The sequence below is a fragment of the Pipistrellus kuhlii genome, unplaced genomic scaffold, assembly GCF_014108245.1.
Source record: "Pipistrellus kuhlii isolate mPipKuh1 unplaced genomic scaffold, mPipKuh1.p scaffold_m20_p_26, whole genome shotgun sequence".
Classification (NCBI taxonomy): domain Eukaryota; kingdom Metazoa; phylum Chordata; class Mammalia; order Chiroptera; family Vespertilionidae; genus Pipistrellus; species Pipistrellus kuhlii.
This window is the reverse complement of record NW_023425525.1, coordinates 199,002-226,083: the sequence shown is the minus strand read 5'-3', so window position 1 is coordinate 226,083 and position 27,082 is coordinate 199,002. Positions and strand designations below refer to the sequence as shown.

General features: G+C 61.3%; 1 protein-coding gene across 1 annotated transcript in view; it reads left to right on the top strand.

Moving 5' to 3' along the window:
• PKD1L1 (polycystin 1 like 1, transient receptor potential channel interacting) overlaps positions 1-26,828 on the top strand; it is a 51,473-nt gene extending 24,645 nt beyond the window's left edge. Inside the window, exons 28-51 of the mRNA XM_045587160.1 lie at positions 54-243; positions 1,320-1,403; positions 2,646-2,853; positions 5,000-5,106; positions 5,664-5,883; positions 6,157-6,330; positions 7,380-7,499; positions 8,236-8,392; positions 8,572-8,710; positions 9,453-9,537; positions 9,858-10,022; positions 10,952-11,070; positions 13,078-13,188; positions 14,332-14,440; positions 16,364-16,447; positions 16,953-17,119; positions 17,478-17,712; positions 18,647-18,751; positions 18,921-19,061; positions 20,220-20,354; positions 20,967-21,185; positions 22,678-22,836; positions 23,536-23,712; positions 26,205-26,828. Coding sequence (XP_045443116.1) covers positions 54-243; positions 1,320-1,403; positions 2,646-2,853; positions 5,000-5,106; positions 5,664-5,883; positions 6,157-6,330; positions 7,380-7,499; positions 8,236-8,392; positions 8,572-8,710; positions 9,453-9,537; positions 9,858-10,022; positions 10,952-11,070; positions 13,078-13,188; positions 14,332-14,440; positions 16,364-16,447; positions 16,953-17,119; positions 17,478-17,712; positions 18,647-18,751; positions 18,921-19,061; positions 20,220-20,354; positions 20,967-21,185; positions 22,678-22,836; positions 23,536-23,712; positions 26,205-26,273 — 3,479 coding nt within the window. The 3' untranslated portion in view covers positions 26,274-26,828. The remainder of the gene's footprint in view (positions 1-53; positions 244-1,319; positions 1,404-2,645; positions 2,854-4,999; positions 5,107-5,663; positions 5,884-6,156; positions 6,331-7,379; positions 7,500-8,235; positions 8,393-8,571; positions 8,711-9,452; positions 9,538-9,857; positions 10,023-10,951; positions 11,071-13,077; positions 13,189-14,331; positions 14,441-16,363; positions 16,448-16,952; positions 17,120-17,477; positions 17,713-18,646; positions 18,752-18,920; positions 19,062-20,219; positions 20,355-20,966; positions 21,186-22,677; positions 22,837-23,535; positions 23,713-26,204) is intronic.
• The last annotated feature ends 254 nt before the right edge of the window (positions 26,829-27,082 follow it).

Here is a 27,082-nt window from a genome sequence, read left to right as displayed (position 1 = left end):
GCTGCGCCTTTCCCCAAACCTCAGGTTGGTTCTTACTGACATTTTCTCTTCAGGCCACACCCACGGCTACCTGTCCCTGCTGGATGCGGACTACGACAGGGAACCTCCCAACGCGTACTTGGCCGAGGCCGTGAGCTACGCGGTGCGTTTCCAGGGCGTCCGCTGCCTGCTCTGGGACCCGCGGCCGGAGCCCGAGCGCCTCCCCGCCCAGCCGGCAGCGCCCCCAGGGAAGGTGACCTGCAGGTGAGGAGGCGGCGGCTCAGGCGTGCAGGGACCGCTTCCTCCTGCACCTGGCTGCGTGCAGCAGCCCCCGGGGAGCGCACTGCCTCCCGGACATGGGTGGTGCTCCGCGCACACCTGGCGGATGAAGGAGGCGGTGGGTGGATGAGACCCGTGTGGATTGCGTGTCCTGCTCATGCTGATGACCCCCTCGGGTGGGGCCTCTCCTCCCCGCCCACCCTGTGGCCCGCGCCTGCCCCTCTGCACAGTCGTGAGGGTGAACTCTACGACAGGACGTGCCTCGCTACACCGACTGCAGCCGCCCAGGAGTTTCTGCGAGCATCGGGCGGGCCCCTTGTCAGGAATTCTTTGTCCAGATGCAGAGCAGCTGGCTCTCAGGCCGTGCAGTGTGGTTGTAGTAGGCGCGTGTAGAAGCCATCGTTATCTTAAGAAAAGGTGCCTCGCAAAGCTATCGCCGAGCTGCCTGGGGGAGGCAGCGTGTCCAGACCTCCGTGTGCGGTGCCTGGAAGCCGTCCGTGGCTTCTCACATCCAGTCCGCGTGCACAGCGGTGCTGGGCGCTCGCTAGGCTGCGGCCAGGCTCCGTTTCCCGGGATGGCCGTGTTCGTTCCGCATTGACGCAGGGGTTCGCTCTCTGCTGCGATTCCGGGGGCGCGGAGGGGCCAGGGCAGTCAGTGCAGCAGGGCCTGCGCACGGGGCAGTGCGGGGGGGACAGGCTACATTGGGGAGTCCGTCCTCAGCAGTTACTCGTGATGGGCACCGGCTGTGCCCAGGCCACAGGCACAGCACACAGCCTGCCCCTGGGCTGAGGCTGGATTTGGGGGGGAGGGGGTTGTCATGGAGATGTCAGCACTGGTGCCCTGGCCGCACAAAGATGTCTGCAATGCGCCCCGGTCCACGCCGAGGACAGCAGTGTCCCGGCCTTGGGAGCCGCGCAGACACAGATGGCCGAGCGCCATGTTTGACTCCCAGGCTGACCCTTCACACTGGGTCTGAGTGTAACCCGTAATAGGAACCACCTTCCCCTCCCTTCCCCCCGCGGGCGCCCAGAACACTCACACTAACCGCATCTCCCTCCCAGCTACGACCTCCTTGGCGCCTACTCCGTCGCAAGGAGAAGCCTGAACGCCAGCTTTGAATCAAGGGACGTTTCCCAGTTCCGACGGTGAGTCTCGCCTTCCAGATCAGCCCATGCTATCTGCCGGCCACTGGCCGCCCTGGTCCACAGCAGAGCAGGGACCTGCTACTTGGATCATTTTGCTTCTCAGAACCCTCTGCTAACAGGGATTGTTATTCACTGTTGCCTAGTTGCCCGTGTTCATCTGTCTGCTCACATTTGCTGGCAGGAGAGAGATGGACACACGGAAATCAATGTGAATCTGGGCAGTTGTGACTGGCCAGTGGGTCAGTGTCCACAGTGGCGACACAGCAGTTGCTGCTCTCTTGTTGTCCCAGCCCCCTTGCTCCTCAGCAGGGCCCATTTAGGGGCAAATCTGAAATGCCCTGACCGTCGCACTGTGTAGATCACTCAGTACACTCAGCTGGAGTGTGGGCAAGCAGAGTGTGAGCGGGGGCAGGAGCTCCGCTGCCTCGTCCATCTGTCTGTCCACCCCTCACGCGAGGCACCAGGCTGCCGAGGCCGTACGTGGTCAGTGCTTTATTCGGGAGTCAGAGCCTGCATTCCCAGTGCTGGTGCCATTCTCCTCCTCACATGTATGCCTCAGGGACTCCATCTGGTTACGGAATCAGCCAAGAGTGGATTGCCGGGCAGACGAGCGAGTGGGTCCATCGTTGGTAATACGCTAGTTACTGGTGCTGCCGGTGCTGGAGGTGTGAGGTCACCAGGAGTCAGGGACTAGGACGCAGGGAACAGCAGGTTCCACTGTGCTTTCAGACACCGCTGGGCTGGGGGAGCCCTTTCTGTGTGTGTGCGCACGTGTGTTAGTCCTGTGTGTCTACACATGTGTTAGGCAATGTGCACGTGTGAACATGTGTTTGCCCTGTGTGCATGTTAATTAGCTGGTGTGCGTGTATGCACATGTGTGTGTTAGCCAGTGCTACATGAGTGTACCTATGTAAGCCCTGTGTGTATGCACGTGCAATAGCCCTGTGTGAATGTGTGCACATGTCAGCTCTGTGTGCATGTTAATTAACTGGTGTGCGTGTGTATGCACATGTGTGTGTTGGCCAGTGCTACATGAGTGTACCTATGTAAGCCCTGTGTGTATGCACGTGCAATAGCCCTGTGTGAATGTGTGCACATGTCAGCTCTGTGTATGCATGTGAATTAGCCAGTGTGTGTGTGTGTGTGTGTGTGTGTGTGTGTGTGTGTATTAGCCCTGTGTGGGGAACATCGCTGGTCTCGGACTGCATGTTTATCTCACTCTCTGTGCTCCTTTATGTACAGCTGCCCGGAGAATCTGCTCCCCAGCATTTTCATTGTGGCCATCACAGTTCTGTATGCACTTTTGGTCACTAAAAGCAGACGTGTGGATCGCCGTGAGAAAAAGAAAACGGGTCACATTTTCCTGCACGACAGCGCCCCGCCCAGTCACCAGCTGTACGCGGTGGTCGTGGACACGGGCTTCCGGGCGCCAGCCCGCTTCACTGCAAAGGTGCCTGGGCGTCCGGGGACACGTGTGGTGTGGACGTGTGTGTGCAGGTGTGGGTGCATGGCTCCGAGGTGGCCATCTGTCTGTCCATCTGTCCTGGAAGCTCCAGGGAGGACAGCAGGACACGAACAAAACAAGAATCTAAGGCTTGGAAGGAGAGAAAATTAGTTCCTGGCAGGTGATCTGATGTCTGCATAGAAAATGTAAGAGGATCTTCAGACAAATAATTAGAATCAATATGAAAGTTTAACAAAATCGCTGGATTGCATGGTCAGTGAATGTCAGAGGAAGGTGAGCCCTGACGCAGGGTCCTGGTGGGACACAGCGCACCTGGCGCCCCAGCAGGCAGCGTCTCCCCCTGCGGGAGGCCCCTGGTCCAGGAGCCGCTCGCTGAGAGCTGCTGTGTCCCCGAGGCAACTGACCTGCCCTCCCTCTTGATTGGAGCGCAGGCGCACAGTCTTGCGTGATTGGCCGATTCACGGGGCTGGCCTTTGCTGTTTCAAGATGATGACCCTCAGGGAGCTGCAAGCCCTGCAGCCAATATGGCAGCTGCCTAAACTGTTCTCTGACAGAAAAGACGACTTGTTTATTCTCACAGTAAAACCCTCAAAGGCATCTTGATGCAACAACAAGGACCACATAGGACACATAACTAAGACCACATAGTCCCCATCTCGGCCACACTGGGCACCCACAAGACCATCATGAGAAGATCAGCACAAATGCATAAAATGCCCTATATAATAAAAGGCTAATATGCAAATCGACCAAACGGTGGAATGACTGGTCACTATGATGCACACAGACCATCAGGGGGCAGACACTCAATGCAGGAGCTGCCCCCTGGTGGTTGGCACACTTCCCCAAGGGGAGCACCTCTCAGCCAGAAGCCTGCTCCCAGCTGCAAGCACAGTGGTGGTGGCAGGAGCTTCTCCCGCCTCCGCACCAGCGCTAAGGAGCAGGGAGCCGGGCAGTGAGGAGCGAGGGTGCCTGGGCTGTAAGAGGGAGCAGGTCGGGCTGAGGCCCCGCCCGCCCCTGCGAGTGCATGAACATCGTGCACCGGCTGTAGTGTAAATAGACAGTAATGTTTATTCACGGACAGGAAAGCCAGTTTTCCTTGTCATTTCTCCAATGTTAACTCTTAACATCAATAATAGTGATAACCAGCTGACAGGAAAAGGGCTTTACCATGTCGGGGTTTTTTACTCCCCACCCCAAACCTCAAAACACTTTGGAAAGAGTCCTATTAATACACCCATTTTACAGGTGACAAACCAGGCAGAAAGAGGTTCAAGTCCATGCAATCAAACAAAAATTTCAGGACAGATTTTATGGAGCTTGAAAGCTGATTCTAAGATTTACCTGAAAGAAAACACAAGAATGTTAGAGACTTAGAGGGTAGTGCCACCAGCAGAGGGAGCAGGCCGGCCCCGAGGGGCCCCAGGCCAGCTGGAGTGGGACGGCCAGGACAGTGACGGTGTCAGGAGACAGACGGACACGGACAGTCTCAGACCAGGCATGTTGGGGCCGTGCAGCTCAGAGCGGAGCAGGGCTCATGCAGTGAGGTGCTCAGGGACGGCGCTTCCATGTGCAAAAGCAACGTGAAACCCTCACGTCACGCTGTGCCTAGAAATGCGCTCCAAAGGCTAGAGATTTAAAAGTGAAAACTCAGAAGTCACTCCAAGATAAGGCACACCTTGCGACGGGGAAGGATTTAAAAGAACAGAACAAAGAGGGGTTTTCCCAAGTGAGAGATGGGTAGGTGGCACTGCATCAGAATCGTATGTTTCTGTGCCAAGAAGCCACCCAGCTGGGAACCGCAAGCCCAGCTGCTGCGAACACGTCCCGTGTGTCCATGGTTCCCTCACCCACCCAGTCTACGGCGTGGAGGGAGGAGGGCGGGCCTACACGTGAGACAGCCACGGGGCCCACGTGTGAGCTAGCCATGTGCCCAGTGACCCGGGGGGCATCTGGCCTTTCCTGCCCCACCCCGGCAGGGACTGTCCCAGGATGGCAGGGTCCACATGGGGCGCTGGTTTCCTGGATGGGGGTGTAGGGGGAAGGGCTGGGAGGAGGGTGCAGGGGGCCCTGCCAGCACTGAGTAGGGTCACGGGTTCAGTAACTGAACTCTGACTGTGTCTGTTTTGAGGTCTACATTGTTCTGTGTGGTGAAGATGGACGTTCAGAACCCAGAGAGCTCTGCTGCCCAGAGAAGCCGCTGTTTGAACGGAACTCCAGGCACACCTTCGTCCTCAGGTGTCAGACTGTCGCCCGCAGGGTCCGGGAAACAGCCGTGAGGCTGGTGTGGCCGTCAGGCCAGCTCTCCAGCGGGGCCGGCGGTTCCATGGGCTCACAGTGTCTTCACCGTGTATCTGAGTGTGACGGATAGCACGCCCATGTGAGGGACGGACGGAAGGACAGAGGGCTGATGGACTTATATGCTAGGAAATGCATAACCATGTGTATTCTGTCACTAAACCCGAATAAAGGAGTTTGTTTCACCCCAAACGAGGGTGACGGACGAGGCGTGCAGAGCCAGGGGCGGGAGGTAAATGGTTTGCCAGGAGGACGGCCAGGGCGGGCAGGAAGGGGGTGGCTGCCCTCCCCCTGGACATTCACGCGCAGGGGCGCTCTGTGTCCTCGCTGAGATGGGTCCGCTGTGGACGCTCCTCGTGGACAGACTGTGAGGTTAGAGACTGGATCTGAGGGAGCTCCGCAGGGTCACCGCCCACGCGGCCTGTCCCCGAGGGCCTCCTGGGTCACTGCTTGTAGACCGGTCCTTCCCGCCCTCACTGACGCTCCTGTGTCCGCAGCACCCCGGCCACGCTGGGCCCGCTCCGGAAGGTCCGCCTGTGGCACGACAGCGGCGGGGCCCACCCCGCCTGGTACGTCAGCCACGTGATGGTGAAGGAGCTGCCGGAGGGCCGGGGCCGCTGGTTCTTCCCCGCCGAGTGCTGGCTGGCCGCGGGCAGGCGGGACGGCCGTGTGGAGCGGGAGCTGGCCTGTCTGCGTGGGGGCCTCGGCTTCCGGAAGGTGGGTGCCATCGGTCCCCAGCTGACCCTGGCCAGGGCAGACACAGCGGGAGGTGAAGAGAGCTGGCCTTTCTCCCGTGCGTCCAGCTGGGCCGGGAGGGCCGGGTGTGAGGGGCTCGGAGCTACGGGACCAGCAGGGAGAGACGCGGTCGGTGTGCGCGGCGGGGTCTGTGCTCAGGCTGGGGCCCAGAAGCAGGAGCCGTGCCTCTCAGACCCCGGGCGTCCATGTGGCGGTGCCAGCGCCCGTGCAGCGCGGCCTTGCGTTCCGTTGCAGCTCCTGCTCTCCAGGTTCACCGAGCGGCTGGAGGACCTCCACGTGTGGGCCTCGGTGCACAGCCGGCCGGCGGGCCGGGGCCTCCCGCACACACCGCGCCTCAGCGTGGCCTTCGCCCTGCTGTGCGCCTACGCCTGCCTGGCCGCCCTGGTCACGGCCACGGGACACAAGCAGGTGGGACACTTTCCTTAAGAGGCCCCGAGGCCCCGACCTGCAGGGTGACACTCATGTCAGCGATGTTCACGCTTCTCCGAGGGGCTTACAGCAGGGAAGGGGCCTGGTGCTCAAGGCCGGGGTGACGTGGGCCTGGGGGACCCAGGGGCGCCTGCGGGCGGCTGCCGTGTCTCCGCTGACTGGCCGTGAGGGAGCCCGTGCCACCCTCAGTCTGGTGCTCAGGGGACAGCAGCCTGGAAGGTCCTGTGAGAGCCCCCGGACTTGCTTCAGGTTGGCAAGTAGTTCAAATTCCCTCGGGCGGAAAAGCAGGAGTTGCGACGGCCACGCCTGGCTGCGGGACGCGGGTTTGCAGGGCAGCCCTGGTCTGTGTTCCCAGGAGTCAGGCGAGCTCTGATTCGCGGCAGGCGGGTAGCGCAGTGACCCTGTGGAGGGACAGCAGTCACAGTGGCCCCGCAGCGGGAAGGTGGTGCGGGTCTCTCACGGGGGCGGTGTGCTTCCAGAGGGCACTGGGGCTCCGGGGTCACTGCCACGGCGGCGGTCAGCAGCTTCTTGGAAAAGAGCGAGTGTGTGGGCTGTGAGAAGGTGGTCCTGAGTCTCACTGAGCAGCGTGAGGGGACAGCTGTGTCCACCCACCGGGTGAGAGGGCCACGCCCGGAACCCGAGGTTGGCTCCTCCTCCAAGGCCGCCAGCTGTCTGATCTCTGCTTCTCTGCTGGGGACATGTGGACAGACGGCTTCCTGTCAGATTGTAGCGAGGATCCCACCACCTTTGCTCGAGGTGCCTGGCGCCAAGCGAGCGCTCAGCAGACGCTCATTGCATCCAGGCTTGTGCAGGGGAAAGCAGGATTTCCGGCCATTTCTTTTCTCACCCCTGAGTGGGAGTCCGAGGTTCAGTGAGAGAGAACTTTGTGAAGTATGACACACACACTTACACGGACCGCCGTGTGATTGCACACGACGCACATGCTCACGGGGACTGCATCGTGATGACAAATGACTGCGACTCTGGGCCCCGCTGATTGAGGCGATGTTTCTCTGTTGTCCCTGCAGCTCCCGCTGAGTGTGGGCCCGGCCGGCGTCCCCCTTGGGTGCTTCTGGACGGGCTTCCTGTGCACCCTCCTGGCTTCTCCGGGGGCGCAGCTCTTGTCGCTGCTCTTCAGGCTCAGCCAGGTGCCCGGGTCCCGTCTGCGTGGCCCTGTCCTGGGCAGCCCTGGGCGCCATCCTTAACAGTGTCCTTACCCTGCAGGATGCCTGGGCCCCACCCAGTGCAGCCCCGGTCCCTGAGCCACAGACGCCCAGGCCCAGAGTGGGAAGGGGATGAGGAGTCCATGAGTACATACGGGACCTGTTGAGGACAGGCCCCAGGCCCCGGTGCAGGGCGGGGGCGGGGTGGGCAGGGGTGGGAGAGATGCTGGACAGCGGAGGGGGGGCGGGGACATGCGGTGCTGCCTGTGCTGGTGCCGCCATCCCAGGCCTCAGTCACGGTGGCTTCAGTGAGCTCTTGTCCTGGCAGCATGTCGGTGTGGCCTGTGCTCTCTGGACTCTAAGTCCTAGCCCAGAGCCTGCCCCTGAGCATGGCCCTGGTCCCCAGGCTGTGTTCCTGGCCGCTCTGGCCTCCACTGCCCTGTCCCCACACCAGGCTGGCTCCCTGCCCTTCTGCCCGAGCCCCACCCCCTGCCCCAGGTCACGTGGCCACCTAGGGGCAGGTGCGCACTCTCTCGGCTTCAAGGAGCCTGTTAGTAGTTACTATCATTGCCAGGGCTGCCCCTCGCCTCCCCCAGAATCCATCCCAGCCTGAGGCATGACGAGTCGCCAGGCCATGCCTTCCCGAGAGGCTCACAAGGGAGTTGCCGTGGAGGGTACCACGTTCCGGGGCACAGCCTCACTCTGACCTGATCTTTTCTAGCAAAGAGCACCGGCCGTTCTCTGTGGGGGAGCCCAGACTCAGAGCGCAGTCAGCGGGGAGGGGGCCACCCAGACGCCCCCTGAGCTGGAGGCATGCAGGGCTGAGCTTGGCCAGCGGGCTCCGAGGGAGAAGAGAGACTGCATTCTCGGTTTACAAGGTGACATGGGTGTGGGTGTGCCACGCCTGGCCCCGTCCTGCCCGTTCTGCATTGGCCGTGGGGAGAGTTAGGGTGTGTCTCGGGAGCTGGGGCGCCCTGTGAGCCAGTCAGGAATGACAAAACCAGTGACCAAAAGTGATGAGGTCTGTTCACACGCTTGCCTGTCTTCTCTTCCTCAGCCCCCAGCAGTGCGTTCAGAGGACTCGTCACAACCCCATGGCCAAGGGCGCCGCGGCCGTGGCTGCGCTATGCAGCGTGGGCCATTTGCGGGACGGTCTCCGTGGCCTGTGGTGTGGGGACAGTACATCTAGGATACAGGTGAGCTGAGAGACATTCTCAGGTGTTCGGACGGCAAGTCTACTCTCTATAAGGAAACCCTGGCTTGGGGAACGTGTGAGGTGGCCCAAAAGTGGCTCTGGCTATCTCAGCCGTGCTGCTCCCCCATCGCCTCTGCAAACCCCCCAGGGTGGCAGGCCTGCTGCTCCGTGTTGGGAGAGGTCTCAGGACTGCCCCCATGGCGGAGGGAGCCGCTGCTGAGCTCCGACAGGGCGAAGAGCGTGCCCCTAACAGTCACCTGGCGATGGAGAAAGGGCACACCTGGAGAGGAAGCCAGCATGGTCACAGGCGGCGACGCTGTGCTACCCACGCCTGCTCTGCTGGTCCCGGCAGCTCGGCCCATTGCCTGCACCCCAGGGTCACTCATCATGGCTCCACGGGCCCATGTCCTGAGCTGCGAGGCCCAGCGGATGGGCCTGCTCGGGGCTCAGGGAGCAGAGGCGGTCCTCAGCGGATGTGAAGTTGTCATCACTGTTATGTCCCCCATCCCCCCTTCTCCAGCTCCATCTCTGCCTGTGGGTCTCCTTTCTCTCTCCCGCTGAGAAGCTTCAGGGAGGCTGGCGACCCCTCTGAGCAGGAGGAGACCTCACTGCCCTTCTCTGGACAGAACAGCCCACCTACTGCCCCTTGCCCAGCACCCCACCTTCATCAGTCCCCTGTCCTGGGGGACAGTCCGGGCAGGCCCTGAGTGCAGACAGGAGGTGACGGTGTGTCTCCTGGGCAGGTTCAGCCCCATGCAGTGTGGGCAGTGGCTGTGCCTGCTGACCGTCTCCGTGACCTGCTGCGTCTTCGTCACCCAGCCCCTTATGGTGAGCAGCCTTCGGCGTGGGAGTCACGTCCACCATCTGGCCGGGAGGGACTGGTGCCTGCGTGCGGGGACATGGCCCCACCATGTCACAGCCTGAGGAGAGGCGGGGGCAGGGCTGACGGTGGGGCCGGGGTCTCACACGGCCCTTGGCACCCATTTCTCCAGAGGACATCCAGCCTCAGAGAGGCCGCGCTGGGAGCCGGCGGGCGGGAGTGAAGGCAGGCGGCCTGTGCATCTGAACTGGCCCCAGGTCCTGACCAGGGTGCAGGCGGCTCTGAGGGGCACAGACGGGTGCCATGATGTGCGTCCCTGTTCCCGCAGGTGGGCCTGCTGGCTCTGGGCTTCGCGTGGAGAAGGAGGGACGACGAGAGCTTCTTCACGGAGTCGTTACAGGAGGCCACGGAGGGCCTGGCGGGGCTCTCCCCCACCCACGCACCCCACACGCCCTGCAGCAGCGATCCCCGCGGCCCCGGCGGGGTGGAGAGGGTGAGGACGGGGTGGGGCCTGCGGGGTCACTGAGCTGAGGGCTTGCTGTGGCCTCGGCCTGCGTGTCTGTGCCATTCGGAACCCACGTCTGCCTGCACCTTTAGAGAAACTGCGGGGCGTTCTGGTTCTTCGGCTCTTTTGTGCCACTTGACCGGTGACCTGTGACCGGTGACTGGTGACACGTGACCGGTGACACGTGACCGGTGACCGGTGAACTCCCAGGCCTACTCCCTTACCTTCGCCCGACCCGAAAGAACCAGACCCCGAGAAAACGCTCAAAACCGCACTGAGGCGGAGGAGGTCTGGTTCTGGGCTCTGACTGGGGAGATGCGAGGCTTTTTCGTGGCAGCGGGCTCCCAGAAAGCTCCTCCCTCCCTCCTGCTCCCTTCCACACCGGTTGCTCCCGACGTGTGCAGCATTATCCTGGTTGCATGGATGACAAAAATGAGAGAGAGAGAGAGAGAGAGACAGAGAGAGAGAGAGAGACATCCATGATGAGAGAGAATCATTGATGGGCTGCCTCCTGCACGCTTCCCACTGGGGATGGAGCCCACAACCCAGGCCTGTGCCCTGACTGGGAATTGAACCTTGACATCCTGGTTCATAGGTTGATGCTCAACCACTGAGCCACACTGGCTGGGCATGAGCACACTTTGAAACGGCTTTCCCCACTTTGAGGCTCTGGAAGCGAACTGCCCCGTAGCCGGATGTGACCGAGACTGTGTCAGGGCCCTATCAGTGTGGCCGTGGCGACGGGACAGAGTGAGAACAGTCTCCTGCCGCTCCGGACAGCTGCCCAGCAGCCTGGCTTGTGGGACGAAACCCCAGGCCAAGTGCAGAGGCAGTGACCCGATCCTCCGGGCTTGGCGGGCAGCTAGGCCTCACTCCCTTGCTCTGCAGCCCAGGCCACGGTCCTCTCCTCCCCGCAGGTCTTGGCTGAGCGGCAGCGAGCTCGCCGCCTGCGCCGGGCACATCCACCGACCACAGCGTGGCTCAGGGCCACACGGGAGAGGATGCGGAGACAGACGCGCACCGGAGCGATGCTGAGGTGGGTGGAGATCCTGTGCTCTGGTCCAGAGCAACCTGCCAGCGTCTGGGAGGGGAAGCAAGGGGGGACTCCTTGCTGGCCCAGAGCCACCGCCGTGCGCCTCAGTCCACGGGAGGCTGAGCAGCTGGAGTAACCTGGGCTCTGCAGGGACCGGTGGTGAGCAGGGGTGACACCGGGTGCCGGAACCAAACACCTCTGCCCAGGACGTGGATGGAGCCGGGGCGGGGGGAGATGAGGCGGTGGCGGCCAGTGTTCTCAAACCTCTTACTGTTAAATGTGTGGTGGGGCTCAGCGAAATATTGCCATGCTTTTTAAATGAAACCCAAAAGTGAGGAAGTGGTGTGCCTGGTAAGCCTCCCCAGCGTGCACTCAGACACCTTTGGGTGACACCCTCATCTCGTCGTGGGCTTGTCGTGGGTGGGGCTGGACGGCTGTGGGGTGCCTGGTGCACTTGGCCACTGATCTTTCTCTGACTTCCGGGCGTCGCCTGCTCTTCCCTCATCTTGCTGGTGCCGTTTGTGAAGATGTGGGAATCCCTGACACCCACACACAGGACGGGCAGCCGTGTCAGCAAACGCAACGGAGGCTCGGCTGTCTTGCCGTGGACTCCAGGCCTGGGGAGTGGCGGCAGACTTAATGGCCCTTTTCCCTATGGACCTGCCACAGCCCCTACAGGAAGCAACAGAGCCCCCCTGACATGGGCAGCCTGTGATGAATTCATGGGTCTAAACATTGATCCTCACAGCGACTAACATAAAGGAAGAAAAAGAAGGGCCAGGCATCAAGCATCTCCTGACGGCAGACACTTCCCCTGTGGGGTGACCTCCCCACTCAGCCGGGTCCTAATGTGGTCAAGTCTGTGCCCACTCAGGTTCCCAGGACAGCAGCACCCAGTGCGCATCGGGGAGGGCGGGAGAGATCCTGGCACAGAGGCCGATGGAGACAGACGAGAAGGAGTTAGCGTGGTTCACCGTCCGAACAGATCCAATAAGACAAGTCACGTGAGCATTTCAGGAGACGCACAGAAAGCATTTGACACAATTGAGGTTCCTTCATGAAAACAAAACAGAAAGCCTCTCCGCAGTACAGGACCAGAGGGACTGTCTCCACACTCAGAGGACATCTGTGACCCGACTGAGCCTCACACCTGCTGGGACTGCGTGCTTGTTCAGGTAGAAACCGCTCCTCCTGCCCCTCCCAGGAAGTCCCAGCCGTGCCCCAGGCAAGGAAAACAGGAAAGCTTACAGATTTGAAAGGAAGAAACAAAACAGCCTGTTGGCAGGTGACATGCATAGTCTACACGGAAAACCCCAAATGATCCTGAGAAAGGCTCCTGGGATTCGCCAAAGGGAACCCGAAGGGTCCCAGGATCAAGCGGGGGTGAGCCAGGCCGGTTCCCCCTCTGCCTGTGCTCAGCCCCAGGGCGAAGAGAGCGCGGGGTGTGGATGCTGAAAACCACGAGACCTCAGAGAGGAGATCAGCGCTCGGAAGCAACGGAGAGACACCATGTTTGTGACCGGAGGTGCAGTGTGGTCCGTGTCAGTTCTTTCCAGGGCAGAGCCAGTGCAGTCTCAACCCAAACCCGCAAGCTGAGCCTATCAGTGCCGACAGACTGCTTCCAAACTGTGTGTGGGAAGCAAGGGGCTGGCCAGAGCAGTCCTGGAAAAGGACAGTCAGAGGCTGTCAGTCCCCGACCTCAGGGCCTGGCATAAAGCCCTGGACCAGAGACACTGGTGGTGCAGACACGCAGACCAGGGGCAGGACAGAGAGCTGGAAATAGACCCACACAGATGCCCAGCCGGGTCTTGGACAACAGCACAAATGCAATTCATTCCGAGGACGGTGCTAGGAAACCTAGATGCCAACATGCAGAAAAGTGAGCCTCACACAGACATCCCTGACACCAAAGCGTCCGCTCGGGATGTAGAAGCCACGGCCACTGGAAACGGGCGGCGGGGTCTGTGCAGCGGGCCTGTGAGAACGCCATTCCCACTGCCTTTCTTACAGGGACACCTGCATGTCCGTCCTCATGCTGCTCCTACACCTGCTCATAACCCACGCGACGTCCTCCCGGGATGAGCACTCTCTCAACCATGCCATCCGGAGCACCTTCACCAGGTAGGACCTGAGCCGTGTTCACCATCGGTGTGGACAGTTCCTGCCAGCAGGTGGCGCCATGTGCTCAACAAAGTGATCATTTGGGCGGTCTCTCTGGACCTGGGAAACTCAGCCTGGGGCCTCCAGCCTGCTCACTTGGGCACAGAGCTGGCCAGGAGCCCGTGCAGTGGGGAGGGTGGCAGGGGGGCCTGGGCTCTGGAAAAGCAGGAAGCTCTGAGCGGTGAAGGCCATGATCGGGAGAGGGGCGACCCACCCTTCCCTTCTCTGAGTCCACACATTGGTGACATGTCACTGACCTGCTGTCTCCTGTCCTCACATGATGGCCAGGCTCTGCTTAGCGGGTGTCTCGGCTGAGCTGACGGGTTTCGTTGTCTGAGACGCTCAGTGTGCTGGAGTCGGCCCCCTGGGGGAGGGACAGCAGACGCTGCCTCACGGGTCAGTAGGTTCACTGGAAGGCAGCGCACTTCGTCTGATGACTCCCTACTAAGTGCCGTGTGTGCCCGGCCCGGCACCTCATCTGACTCAGCCGTCGGAGCTGGGTCTGCTGCTCTGGCTTGCCGGCTGGGAGGGCGGAGAAGCCATGGCCAGCGGGTGGCGGTGCAGAGAGCACCGTGTCTCTATCTGAGGGTCCCACGCTGGCTTAGCACCAGTTTGGCAGCCACCATGCCCTCCCGTGACCCCCGGGTACATGCCCACCCAGGCCTGTGCCTCTGTCCCCTCATACGTCGCTGTGGGCACCTCCATCACCTCAGTCTCTGCTGAAACGTCCCCGCATGCTCAAGTTTCCAGGCCTTACATTAAGATTCCACTGCCCACTGCCCACGCCGGGGTCCCTCACTGCTCTCTCCCGATGTTTGTCACGGGCATGCTTGGCTTATGTGTTTGTGACGTGGGATTTGACAGGACAGGGATCTGATTGTCCATGTCCCAGCACCCAGAAGAGGGATGGACAGGTGGTGGTCTTCCCAGTGGCCCAGGTTCAGAGGGTGACTGAGCGGGTGAGCCACAGGAGCGAGTCACTATCCTGTCCTGTCACCGCCATGCAGGGGCTGGGCGCTCAAGGCCCTGTGCCTCATGCTGCAGACCAGACTGCCTCCATTTATGTCCCAGAAAGTGACCTTCTGTTCCTCCTCCTGTGTTGAGAGGTGCCAGGAGCTTCTCCGGCAGCCTGAGCAGCGTGGATGCCTGGTGGGACTGGAGCCTGACCACACTGCTGGACGGCCTGTACCGGGTCGGCGTGCCTGGCGCCCAGGTGGGCTTCCCTCTGCTCCACCAGCACAGTAGGCGGGCAGGTCCAGAATGATGCTGCTGGGTGAGGGGCGCAGGCTCACTGTGCGCTGTGCTGGGTGAGGGGCGCAGGCTCACAGTGCGCTGTGCTGGGTGAGGGTGTGCACAGGCTCACAGTGCGCTGTGCTGGGTGAGGGGCGCAGGCTCACAGTGCGCTGTGCTGGGTGAGGGTGTGCACAGGCTCACAGTGCGCTGTGCTGGGTGAGGGTGTGCACAGGCTCACAGTGCGCTGTGCTGGGTGAGGGTGTGCACAGGCTCACAGTGCGGCTGTGCTGGGTGAGGGTGTGCACAGCTCACAGTGCGCTGTGCTGGGTGAGGGTGTGCACAGGCTCACTGTGCGCTGTGCTGGGTGAGGGTGTGCACAGCTCACAGTGCGCTGTGCTGGGTGAGGGGCGCAGGCTCACTGTGCGCTGTGCTGGGTGAGGGTGTGCACAGGCTCACAGTGCGGCTGTGCTGGGTGAGGGTGTGCGCAGGCTCACAGTGCGCTGTGCTGGGTGAGGGTGTGCACAGGCTCATAGTGCGGCTGTGCTGGGTGAGGGGCGCAGGCTCACAGTGCGCTGTGCTGGGTGAGGGTGTGCACAGCTCACAGTGCGCTGTGCTGGGTGAGGGGCACAGGCTCACAGTGCGCTGTGCTGGGTGAGGGGCACAGGCTCACAGTGCGCTGTGCTGGGTGAGGGTGTGCACAGCTCACAGTGTGCTGTGCTGGGTGAGGGTGTGCACAGCTCACAGTGCGCTGTGCTGGGTGAGGGTGTGCACAGCTCACAGTGCGCTGTGCTGGGTGAGGGTGTGCACAGGCTCACAGTGCGCTGTGCTGGGTGAGGGTGTGCACAGGCTCACAGTGCGCTGTGCTGGGTGAGGGTGTGCACAGGCTCACAGTGCGCTGTGCTGGGTGAGGGGCTCAGGCTCACAGTGCACTGTGCTGGGTGAGGGTGTGCACAGGCTCACAGTGCGGCTGTGCTGGGTGAGGGTGTGCGCAGGCTCACAGTGCGCTGTGCTGGGTGAGGGTGTGCACAGCTCACAGTGCGCTGTGCTGGGTGAGGGTGTGCACAGCTCACAGTGCGCTGTGCTTGGTGAGGGTGTGCACAGCTCACAGTGCGCTGTGCTGGGTGAGGGTGTGCACAGGCTCACAGTGCGCTGTGCTGGGTGAGGGTGTGCACAGGCTCACAGTGCGCTGTGCTGGGTGAGGGTGTGCACAGGCTCACAGTGTGCTGTGCTGGGTGAGGGGCGCAGGCTCACAGTGCACTGTGCTGGGTGAGGGTGTGCACAGGCTCACAGTGCGGCTGTGCTGGGTGAGGGTGTGCACAGGCTCACAGTGCGCTGTGCTGGGTGAGGGTGTGCACAGGCTCACAGTGCGGCTGTGCTGGGTGAGGGTGTGCACAGGCTCACAGTGCGCTGTGCTGGGTGAGGGGCACAGGCTCACAGTGCGCTGTGCTGGGTGAGGGTGTGCACAGCTCACAGTGCGCTGTGCTGGGTGAGGGTGTGCACAGGCTCACAGTGCGGCTGTGCTGGGTGAGGGTGTGCACAGCTCACAGTGTGCTGTGCTGGGTGAGGGTGTGCACAGGCTCACAGTGCGCTGTGCTGGGTGAGGGTGTGCGCAGGCTCACTGTGCGCTGTGCTGGGTGAGGGTGTGCACAGGCTCACAGTGCGCTGTGCTGGGTGAGGGTATGCACAGGCTCACAGTGCGGCTGTGCTGGGTGAGGGTGTGCACAGCTCACAGTGTGCTGTGCTGGGTGAGGGTGTGCACAGGCTCACAGTGCGCTGTGCTGGGTGAGGGTGTGCGCAGGCTCACTGTGCGCTGTGCTGGGTGAGGGTGTGCGCAGGCTCACTGTGCGCTGTGCTGGGTGAGGGTGTGCACGGCTCACAGTGCGCTGTGTCCTCCCTCCCGCAGCCCGGAGCTCTCGGGGGAACGTGCTACCTCATAGGCCCGGCAGTCCTTAAGCAGCTAAAACTTTCTCCTGGCCCTTCGTGTGAGGTAAGAAGCAATGAGGTCAGATGCCCTTATTTTTTTTACTTCTAAAAATACCTGGAATGTGAAAAGTCTGAGCAACCATGGGCAGGAAACGCAGGCCCTTGGTGCCATCTCTGGCTGTGAGTAATCATGGGCACTGGGCTGGGGGGCGGGGCTGACCGCCTTTACCTCCCCCTCCTCCGTCCTGGCTCTGCAAACCCAGGCACTCCCGTCTCACACTGGAGTGTCACGTACCTTGTCCTAACAGGAGGGGTGAGGAAGGCCCATCCCCTGCATCTTCGACAGGAACTCTCTGACATCCCAGTTCAGACTGGGGCCCCGCCAGTGCAGCCTTTCCTGAGGGGTCGGGGCCTGGGCTCAGGCTGAACCCGGGGACCATGCAGGAAAAGGAGGGGCTGGGGCCATGTTTAGGTCAGCATGTGCCCGCACGGCCCGGCCAGACACCCGAGGGTGCAGGGCAGACGTGGAGGCACCTCTGACTCCTGCTCTGGTGCGGTTGCTCCTACAGCCTCTCAGGCCACGCTCAGTGCTTCCCGAAGACTCTCTGCCTATGTGTCACCCCGCAGTCGGAGGCTCTGAAGCTCCCTCTGTGACCAATGCAGAGACCCAGAGAGCGGCCCTGAGTGCCCCCACCGCCTGCAGGGAGCTCTGTGAACTCAGCCTGGGCAGGACAAGGTCAGTGTGTGGGGTCCAGGTCACCCACACAGGCCGTCCATCGCTCCCACGGCCTGGGGGAGATGGGATCTCCAAGTGGGACCCTGGGACGGAAGGCTACCCTTCTCCAGGGTCTCCTCAGCCTGGGGTCCCACCCAGGCAACAAGAGGGGGGCATGGGAAGTGAGGAGTCGGAGGACACAGACGGCCACCTGTGCAGTCCTGTGAATGCAGGGCCACGCAGGGGTTGGCCAGGCCACGCAGGGGTTGGCAGGGCCCGGCAGAGCCACGGCAGGGTCAGCAGGGGTCAGCAGGGGTCGGCAGGGTCTGGGCTGGAAGCCTCCTTCACGGCATCCCCCTCTGACTCGCACGCTTTGCAGGTCCGCAGCCCGCGCAGTGCTGAGCGGCCTCAGGGCTGGCCGCTGGGTGGACCAGCACACCAGGGCCGTGTCCATGCACTTCGTCCTCTACAACCCTCCCACCCGCCTCTTCTCCAGCGTGTCCCTGCGTGCTGAGCTGCTCCCGTCCGGGGGCCTCACCCCGTCCCTCCTCGTGGAGTCAGTCCCTGTTTTCCACCGTGACGCAGCCCCGAGGTACCACCTGCTGATACCCCAGGTGAGCTCACCGGCCCCTCGGCCTCCACGGCCCTCCACCGGACCCTGCCATGCCGCGGGGTGTGGGCACAGGACAGGCAGATCCCGCCCGTCTGAGTGGCTGGTGCAGATGCAGAGCTCTCGGGGTACAGATGCCATGTGGGGCCTTGGGACTGAGGCCCAGGCCCTGTCCAGGCCTCACTCAGGCTGCTGTTACCTGTGCCTCTCACCGGCTTCAGCTCAGACACTGCATCCCTCACCCTGTGGGAACTGAAGATTAGTATTCGAAGCGTGGCTGTGGGTTACCAAATGCTGTCCACACACGCTCCATCTTCTGTGATGGCTACTACTGATCTCATTCTTGTCCTGAGCCCAGCACCTCATCTGTGGTGGCAGCAAAGGAAGGGAGGGTCCCAAAAGAGGTGTTTTTAGCTGTAACTGTTCACTGGAAGGTGCACAGGGCCTACAAGGCCGAATGGCTCAGACAGGCCAGGGCCACTGCTGCTCTCACTGAGGGAGAGAGTGAGGGCCTGAGGGAGGGAGGGAGGGAGGGAAGGAGGAAATTTCTCAAGTGTAGGATCTTTCAAAGGTTTTAGGTGGCCAAGAAAACCGTTAACACATTTCATGTTCTCCAAATTCATGCGCACTCTTTGTCTTGCGCATCCTGAGGAAGGACGGGGTGGGCAGGAGCCCCCTGGGCGCTGGGCAGTTCTCACAGGGCAGGCTCCACGGGGGCGCTCATCTCGAGCTCCCTGCACCCCCGTCCCTGCAGCGGGCTCTGAGGCTGGCGGTGGAGCAGTGTAAATGCCCGGAGCCTTCGGCGACCACATGTGTCTCAGAGCTCCATGCGGCAGGAACAAGCTCGGATGGAGTCCACTGCTGAGGGTGGGCGGGAGTTTCAAGCTTCCCACACAATTCATGCGACTTCTGTCGTCTCTTCGTTCCCGCTCCTGCAGCTGGCCTTCCTGGTGCTCACACTGACCCACCTGTGTCTCCAGCTCTTCCGCCTGGCCGAGGAGGGCATTCGTGGCTACTGGCAAAAACCAGGGACCTGGCTGGAGGTAGGCCCTCAAGCTCATAGCAGACATAGCTGAGCGGGCCTGCCTGCACACCAGCTAAGCCGGCACAGGGCCATCCCCATGGCCTGAGAGCCTGAAGGCACTGAGGCAGGTGTCATTCCCTGCACTCCAAACCGTAGCCCGTCTGATGGTCTCTCTCTGCCCCCCCCAGCTGCCCATCGCCGGGGCCATCCTGGCCTGGTACGCAGCCTCTGGCCACCTGCTCTCGCTGGCCGGGGAGGTGGCTGACCAGTTCCACATGGGATTCCTGCAGGGTTTTGTGGACCTCAGCCCCATGGCGTCATGGAACCAGGTAGGACAAGCATTGGGACCCCACAGGTGGGCCCTGGGGGCCTGCTGTTGTTCAGCCAGGCGGCTCTTGTTCTGTCATCTCCTTTCCTGGAGCCCCAGGTTCCGTCAGTAGAAAACAGGGCACTTCTAGTCCTATCTAATAAAAGAGTAATATGCAAATTGACCATTACTCCAACATACAAGATGGCTCCCCCCATGTGGACACAAGATGGCCACCACAAGATGGCCAGCAGGGGAGGGCAGTTGGAAGGGAACAGGCCTGCAAGGGAGGGCATTTGGGGGTGATTAGCCTTTAGGGGAGGGCAGTTAGGGGTGACCAGGCCAGCAGAGGAGGGAAATTAGGGGTGACTAGGCCTGCAGGGAAGGGCAGTTGGGGGGGCGACGACCCAGGCCTGCAGTGGAGAGCAGTTGGAGGGGCCAGACCTGTAGGGGAGGGTAGTTATGGGTGACCAGGCCCGCAGGGGAGGACAGTTAGGGGCAAACAGGCTGGCAGGGGAGCAGTTAGGCATCAATCAGGCTGGCAGGGGAATGGATAGGAGGTGATCAGGCTGGCAGGCAAAAGCCGTTAGGGGCAATCAGGAAGGCAGGCAAGTGAGCAGTTGGGAGCCAGCAGTCCTGGATTGTGAGAGGGATTTCCGACTTCCCATTTAGGTGGGATTGGGCCTAAATGGGTAATTGGACAACCCTCTAGGGGTCCCAGATTGGAGAGGGTGCAGGCTGGGCTGAGGGACACACACCCCTGCACATGAATTTTGTGACTGGGCCTCTAGTTTTAAGATACAATTTTACCAATGTGCATGAGAAATGTTGTCAGTCAGGAGCTCGTTCCCACACAAAGGCGAGGGAGAGCGGGCACTGAGCTCTCCATGTGCCCGTGTGAAGTGGCCTTTCCCCATTCGGGCCCTGAGGCTGCGGTGCGCAGTGCGGACCTGAGCGGGCCTGGCCTCTGTGAGCCGCAGGGTCAGACCCGGAGCTGGCCCTCGGAAAAGCTGTAATAGCTGCTCCTCCCTGGTGCCTTCCCCTCAGACACCCTGCACGAGCACCCTCCATCGTGGCTGTGGCTCCTCACACCAGGACACGCCCCCTAGTGCCCGCCCGCAGGTGAGACGCTGTGCACCCTGTAACAGGGTGACACGCGGCTGCTTGTTCTCCACCACAGAGGGCGAGGTGGCTCCAGGGAACCCTGTCGTTCCTCCTGACCCTGAGATGCCTCCGTCTGCTCGGCTCTCACCGCGCAGTGGTGTCCTGCACCTCCGCCACACGCCGCTCACTCCAGCGTGTCATCGCACCAGGGGTGAGACTTCTCTCGGGCTATCGTTTGGGCGTGTACATGCTCTGCTCCGGCCCTCCCTGGGTGTTGCTGTCAGGATGTATGTGTCAGCACCATCTCCTGGTGTCTGCGTGGTGCCAGGAGTGGTGCATGGGCCTTCTGCCTCCCTCGCTTCTTGCCTCTGTGGGTGGATGGGGGAGCAACGTGTGTTCTGGGCCCAGTGCCTGGCTGTTACCCCAGACAGCGGGACCTCCCCTGAGCTACTCTCCGCACACGACTGCTCTTCAGTGGCTTGTTTTCCTGAGCCCTCAAGGGGCACCAGGAGCAGAGGCCATGAGACAGGTGCCCCTGGCAGCAGGCATGGCCTTCAGCAGTCGGGGTGCAGATGGCAGGAGGGGAGCTGGTGGGGGGAGGACCGGGGAGAAGGGCGCCTACGCTGAGAACGTGGACGAGTGGGGTGGAGCTGGCTCAGGAGGCCCGGAGAGGGGCCGAGTCCTACACCCGATGATGTGATCAACCTCTCAAAAAGGCTCCCCACGCTTCTCCTTGCTTTAGCGCATTTAGAAGCTCCCTCAAGATTCTGGGGCTCGCATGACCCATGCTCAGAAGGTCAATGTGGCGGGTTTTCCCCTGCAGCTGGCGGGGGTCCTGGTGCTGGCCGCCCACACCCACCTGCGTGGGATGCTGCTCTTTACTGTGGCTCCTCCGTCGGGCACCTTCGCAGACGCCTCCCACCGTTTTCCAGGAAGCAGCCTAAGAGACACGCTGCTGGGCCTCTCCCAGTCTGCGGGGCGGGCCCCGGCTGCCTGCTGCACGGCCCTCCTGGCAGCAGTGACCGCTCTGTGGATAGCAATGGTACGTGCCAGCCCGGACCTGAGGGCAGGGCGAGCAGACGTTCCATCCTCTGCCGGCCACGTGTCACGGCCAAGACTCCCTGAGGCTCACCGCTCCTGCGTTGGGCGGAGCTGAACCTGTCCAGTCAGCTAGACAGTCTCCAAGAGATGACCATCACTCTGGGTGCTGCCTCCTCAGGGAGCCTCCCAGCCTAGCCACACCCTCTCCCACCGGATTCCAGGCAGGCTCTCGCTGCGGCTGTCCATGCTGCCCCGTCCTTTACCTTGATCTTCCCATCAGCCAGCTGTGCAGCACATGCTCTCTGGGCTCGGGGCTGAGTTAGGAATGGGGCTCCCTGAGTCCCACCCTCCTGCAAACCTAGTCGTATGACACACACCACGTGCACACGCACATGCACAAATGTACGCACACACAACTGCACACACACAGCTTCTGGTTTAGACTCCTTCAACGTTCCCCATTTCCTTCCCCTGCCCTGCCCCACCCTTCCCCACTGCGCCCCCACCTGCTCTGGCTCCCTGGTCTGCGGGTTCTCAGCCGGGCCCTCCCTAATTGCTCCCCAGCTTTGCTGTCTCCTTTCCCAGCGGTGGGGCCCAGCACCCCCATTTTCAGAAACTCCTCCAGGTGTTCCTTTGAAGAAGTGCTGGGAACCTGCTCTGTGTCCCACCAGGCACAGTGCCCTGGGAGCCTGAAGGCACGTGGGCCATGCCCCTCACCTCCCCGCCCCCTTAACCCAGCCCCTCCACCCGCAGGTGTAAATCCTCAGAAGACAGTGTTCAGTGTGTGGTCACCCCAAGCTTCCCCGGCTGCCCCGCCCGCCCCACAGCTGCGTGTGGTGCCGTGGTGACAGGTTGACTTGTGCCTACGTCCCTCACACCTGAGACACCGGAGACACCCAGGGCTGTGTCGGGGGGACCGGGCGGGGGACCAGTCTGGGAGGGTTTTGTGTGGGGGAAGTTTCCCAGCAGCACACGGGAAGTCTCCAGGTCCGAGAGCTCACAGGGACAGCAGCCTTGGGGCTTACACCTGCAGGGCGCGTCTTTCCAGGGGTGACAGCGGCTGTGGGGCCTGTGGGACACTGAGAGGCTCCAGCGGCTGTCTGGGCTCTGTACACGGTCCAGGGTGCTCACAGGCCTCAGCCTGCGGTGGGAGACAAACAACCCCATTTGCAGGGACCTTTGCTTGTGCAAATGGCAAGCTGCGTCCTTCTGGTGGCCCTTTCTGCCTCCAGGCAGGAGCGAGTCCCCGGGCAGGGCCTGCACAGCCCACGGGGCCCGCCAGGGGGAGCCAAAACGCAGACGCGAATTTTTCCTGGAAACTCAGGTCCAGTTCAGAATTTGCTGCAATTGAGCTCAGTTCCTGAGAGAGTTGCCTGACTTTTTTGCTATGTAACTGCTGCCTATGGACAGGAAACAAAACACCATCAGATATGATCTCCAGTTATTTTTTCTGAATAACATGACGTTGGTCTTTATTTTTTCCTTTTTCCCAGCTCAGAGGTTCCCGCATGGCTTTTGTTCCCAAACGAAAATCTTCCCAAAGCCAATCTCTTGTGAGCCTCGGAGATGTGATGGCCTACGTGCGGGGGGCCTGCTCTGCGCTGGGGCTGGCGAGGCGGCCTCCGGAGGAGGCTGAGCCGGCCACGAGCCAGGTGAGCTGCGGGCTTGCCTCAAGGAGCCTGTCCCAGATGCTGCTTTCGATGCAGAGGTTGGCTTTTAGCTACCAAAGCAAGACTGCGATTCTGCACCGATTTCCCTGCCAAGCCACAGAGCCTCACTCCCAGCTCTAACGGCTTCCCGCTCTCCACTGACCCCTCCGTCCTCAGAATGACCCTGCAGAGATGGGGAGGGGGAGGGCGTTAAGATTCTCCCCAACACACACACCCTATTCTGTCCTTGGAGCCACTTGAGAGTCGTCACCCCGACCTGAGTCAAACAGACCAAGCAGGTGTGGGCACACTGGGCCCAGCCGCTGCGAGGGCTGGCATCCGGCGCCACCGGGCAGCTCTGAGCAGCCGCATGCGGGAGCAGTGGGCATGTGTGCTTCCCGCTCGTCCTGCTCTCCCTAGACGATGCCTCCACGTCCACCTTGCAGTCCTTCTGCCCGCGCCTGAGCCTCAGCAGGAGTCGCACAGCTGTGCGGTGTGCTGATGAGGGCAGGTGTGCACGCTCCGTACACCATGCGGGTCGTACACACCTGTGCACCATGCAGGGCGCGAGGGAGCTGAGATGGGGGGCCCATGTGCTGCCTAACACCGCACATGCTCCCCAGCGTCAGTGCCGGGAAACGCTCACAGGATGAGGGGGACTGGGCCCCTGGAGGCAGTGCTAGTCTCTCTTCTTCCCCCCAGACCACCTCCCTGGAGGAGTTTGCGGACCTGCTGGATGAACTGCTGCTGAAGATCGACCGTCTGTCCGCTCCGCTCCCATTCCCTCTCCCAGCGCAGCCGCCCTGGGACGCGCTGCGGGCTGGGGCCAGGGCAGAGGGAAGCCCCTCGGAGGGGGCTTCTGGTGACCAGGCTGCGGGGGTAAGCCCGTGAGCTGTGTTTGATCAGATTTCTTTACTGTTAAGTCTGAGGAAGTCTGAGATAGTCGCCGTTCCACAGCCGTGTGCATACCTGTCCGGTGGGCAGGGGTGACAGCTGTGGAGAGGCACTCGCGGGACTGCGGGCGTGTGACGTGTGCGATGGGACTTCCAGCTCCACATGGCGTCAGCATGTCCGTCTGCTCCCTGGCGCCTGACTAACGCTGGGATCCGCAAGGAGACTGGGGACAGAACGGGCTCCATTCTCAGAGGCCCGAGAAATAGTGTCCAGACCCAGAACGTGAGCGGGACCCACTGGGCCCACGCAGAGGGGACACGCCATGTCCAGGGCGCACGGAGGGCCACGGAGACCCTGGTCTGGAAGTAGAGGCACTAGAACAAAAAAGAGTGACCGGAGCCTGCCTGGACCCCACACCACAGAGCCTGGACCAGGCCTGAAGGAAAGCCGCCCTTGTCCACAGCGCTGCCGGGCAGCGGGGGAGGGTGCTGGTGGCTCACACCGGAGCCACACCGGGCGCACACTGGACAGGAAGGAGCTGGCCGAGTGCTGACACCCAGTGGTGGCTTCCCGGGAAGAGCTGTCATTGCACAGCCACATTGTCCGGTGGCTGAGCTGTCTCCCGGGAAGCGCCTGCTCTCGGGCTCCTAGCCTCTCCCGGGCAGGGCTCCCTCGTGCACAGATGGGGTCTGGGGTAGAGGTACCGAGGGAGGGACACGTGTCGTCGCCAGGCCTGTGCAGACGCATGGCGGGGAAGGGTCGTCACCAGCTGCTGTGGAGGAAGGATGCGACTGCTGACAGGTCGTCTGGGACCTGTGGTCCCCACACCACGTGAGCTCGTGGGAAAGCCCTGAGGAAAGAGCTAAGCGAAGCAAGAAGGAGAGGGAGAGACAGAGCTGAGGTCAGAAATGGGGGAGAAAAGGTGAGCGACAGGAGTCAGCTCACAGGAGAGGGAGGGTGTGGACGGCAGCTCGAGGAGCGTCGGAAAGATGAGATGAGAGAAGAGTGAAACCAACGTGAAAGGTGACCATGTGGAGGTCCTCCAGGACACCCTGCCAGTGTCCCTTCAGAGCCAGGAGCAGGGAACAGTACTGGAAGATGTAACTTACAAAACATTCCTGGGTTAAAGACATAGATTTATGTATTTAAAATAAGTCACGTCCAGGAAAGAAATGGATTCACATGTTAAAAGCAGAACAAGTCCCGTAGGCGATGGATGAAGGCACAGAGGTGGTCCCACTGGGACCCGACACCTCCTGGTCCCCTTCAGCCACCTCCGCGTGAGTGAGACCGTTCAGTTACTTCCAAGCTACTTGCCAGTTGTCACTTACTTGTTAAAAACTTTACATGTGCATATCAGTAGCAAACTGAGCAAAACATCATTTTATAGACGAGGTAATATAAGGACCAACTGTGAAAGAGTGCAAAGGAAAAGGACGTATGTAAAGAAAAAGGATAGGGTACTATTTGTGTTTGTAACAGAAAACGGTGAACTGAAAACAGCAGACGAGCATGCGCTTACCTTCACATTATGAGATTGACACTGGCCTTCTGGTTACAGGGTTACAACAAGGACAGGCTGGTGGCTTCAGGGAAAATCTGTGGCATATGTTATGGGGCAACAACCAATGACAGTAAACCATGTATGTACTCACCTCAAGCAGGCAAGGGAAATGCACACACATATGTGCATCACACAGCTGTGCAGGGGCTGGGGCTCACGGTGGTGTCGCTGGCATCACAGTGGCTGACTCGGGACAGGCCGGCCTTTGTGTGCTGAGGTCTCGGGAGACAGCCCCGTTGGAGTGTCTAACCTGGGGCATTGCTTCTCGCCTGCACCCTCACAGTGAGGAGGGCATCTTTGTGGGGGTGAGGACCGGCCCCTGCAGCTGTGCATGCCCACCTGCGGTCCCACTGTCCCCTGGTTCCCAAGCGACTAGTGCAGCGGGAGGCCAGCTGCCAGTCTCCTCGCCCGGGGTTTCCTGGGCTCTCCTCTGGCCTCCCCGAGGCCCTTTGCTGGGCTCCTCTGCCAGTCCTCCTCCTCCTCCTCTTCCTCCTGCTCCTCTCCCGGTCCCAGTTCCCACGAGAGAGTAGCTGCACGCTGTGGCCTTCTACCGGCTACCCTGGGCGGGCCCCTCTCCAACACTGGTGCCCGGCTCTGCCAGGGCTACAGGCCTCGGAGAGTGCCCATGCACGTTGGCAGTGCCAGGTGGGTTTTCCACACTGTTCCTCCTGACTCGCTCTGATGATGCAGAGTTCCCGTCTAGTAATTTATCCCAGGTCACACAGCTGTGAGGGGGCAGGGAGTGAGGATGGGCACCACCAGGCTGTCCTGTGGCAGGTGCACAGGGTCTCCCACCTGAGTGTGCGCGTGCCCCCACTGCTTCTGCCCACGGCTTCCATGCCCGGACACCCACGGGGCCCTCCCCTCCCAATGGCAGGGGCACTGGTGGCTCTTCCTTCTACCGCTTATGCAGGTTGATGTGGAATCTGTTTCCTTTCAGCCCTCAGGCATCGAGAATCCGCTGCGGCCTGGGCTGTGCTGAGGTGCTCACCACATGGTCTCTTCACGCACGAGGAACGCCAGCTCCCACGCGCAGCGAGAAGCCACGTGGAACCAGGTGTGCGTGTCAGACTTGTCTGTCGGGTTTGGGGCAGGTGCGACCCACCTCGGCTCTGTCCGGGCTCCTCTGCCAGGCGCCCTGGAGCTGCGAGTGGGAGACTCATTTGTGCGTTTGCCTGACTGACTGACTCGGTATCAAAGGCTAAAATCTTATTTTGTGGAATTTCTGTTCTGTCTATTGAGTCTGATTGTGCACGTTATCTCGGAAATCTAATAAATGCACCGAAACGGGCCAGGATGGAAGTCAGACCGTTAAATTAGATTCTGAAATGAAGTCCTGTTTTGTCAGGTTAACAATTGAGTCTTGCAGACTAATAGCTTGTTTCTCCTGACTCCCTTCCACATGACATGGTGATGCAGGCGGACAGTCGAGTTTGGCTGGGCTGATGTTTGAAACTGTGAAGACCTGTAGGCTCAGATCAGAATTTGCTAAGCTGGTTATTGAATTTGGAGCAGACACTCCTATTTTTGGATTCAAAACAGGTTCAACAAGCCTGTTTGGAGGGTGGGAGAAGGGGCGTGAGAGCAGGCGGGGTGTGGACACGGCTCCCGGGTCTTGGGGTCTGGGCTGCGATGGGGCAGGCTGGGCCAGCCCCCTGGAGGGTCAGGGGTGTCCCATCAGGCAGATCCTCGGGCAGGGTGCCTGCCCGCCTGAAAGCAGGGCCCAGTGGCACCTGCGGGCAGTCTCACCAGACCGGGATGGTCCACATGGGCACGGGGCGCAGGCCTGAT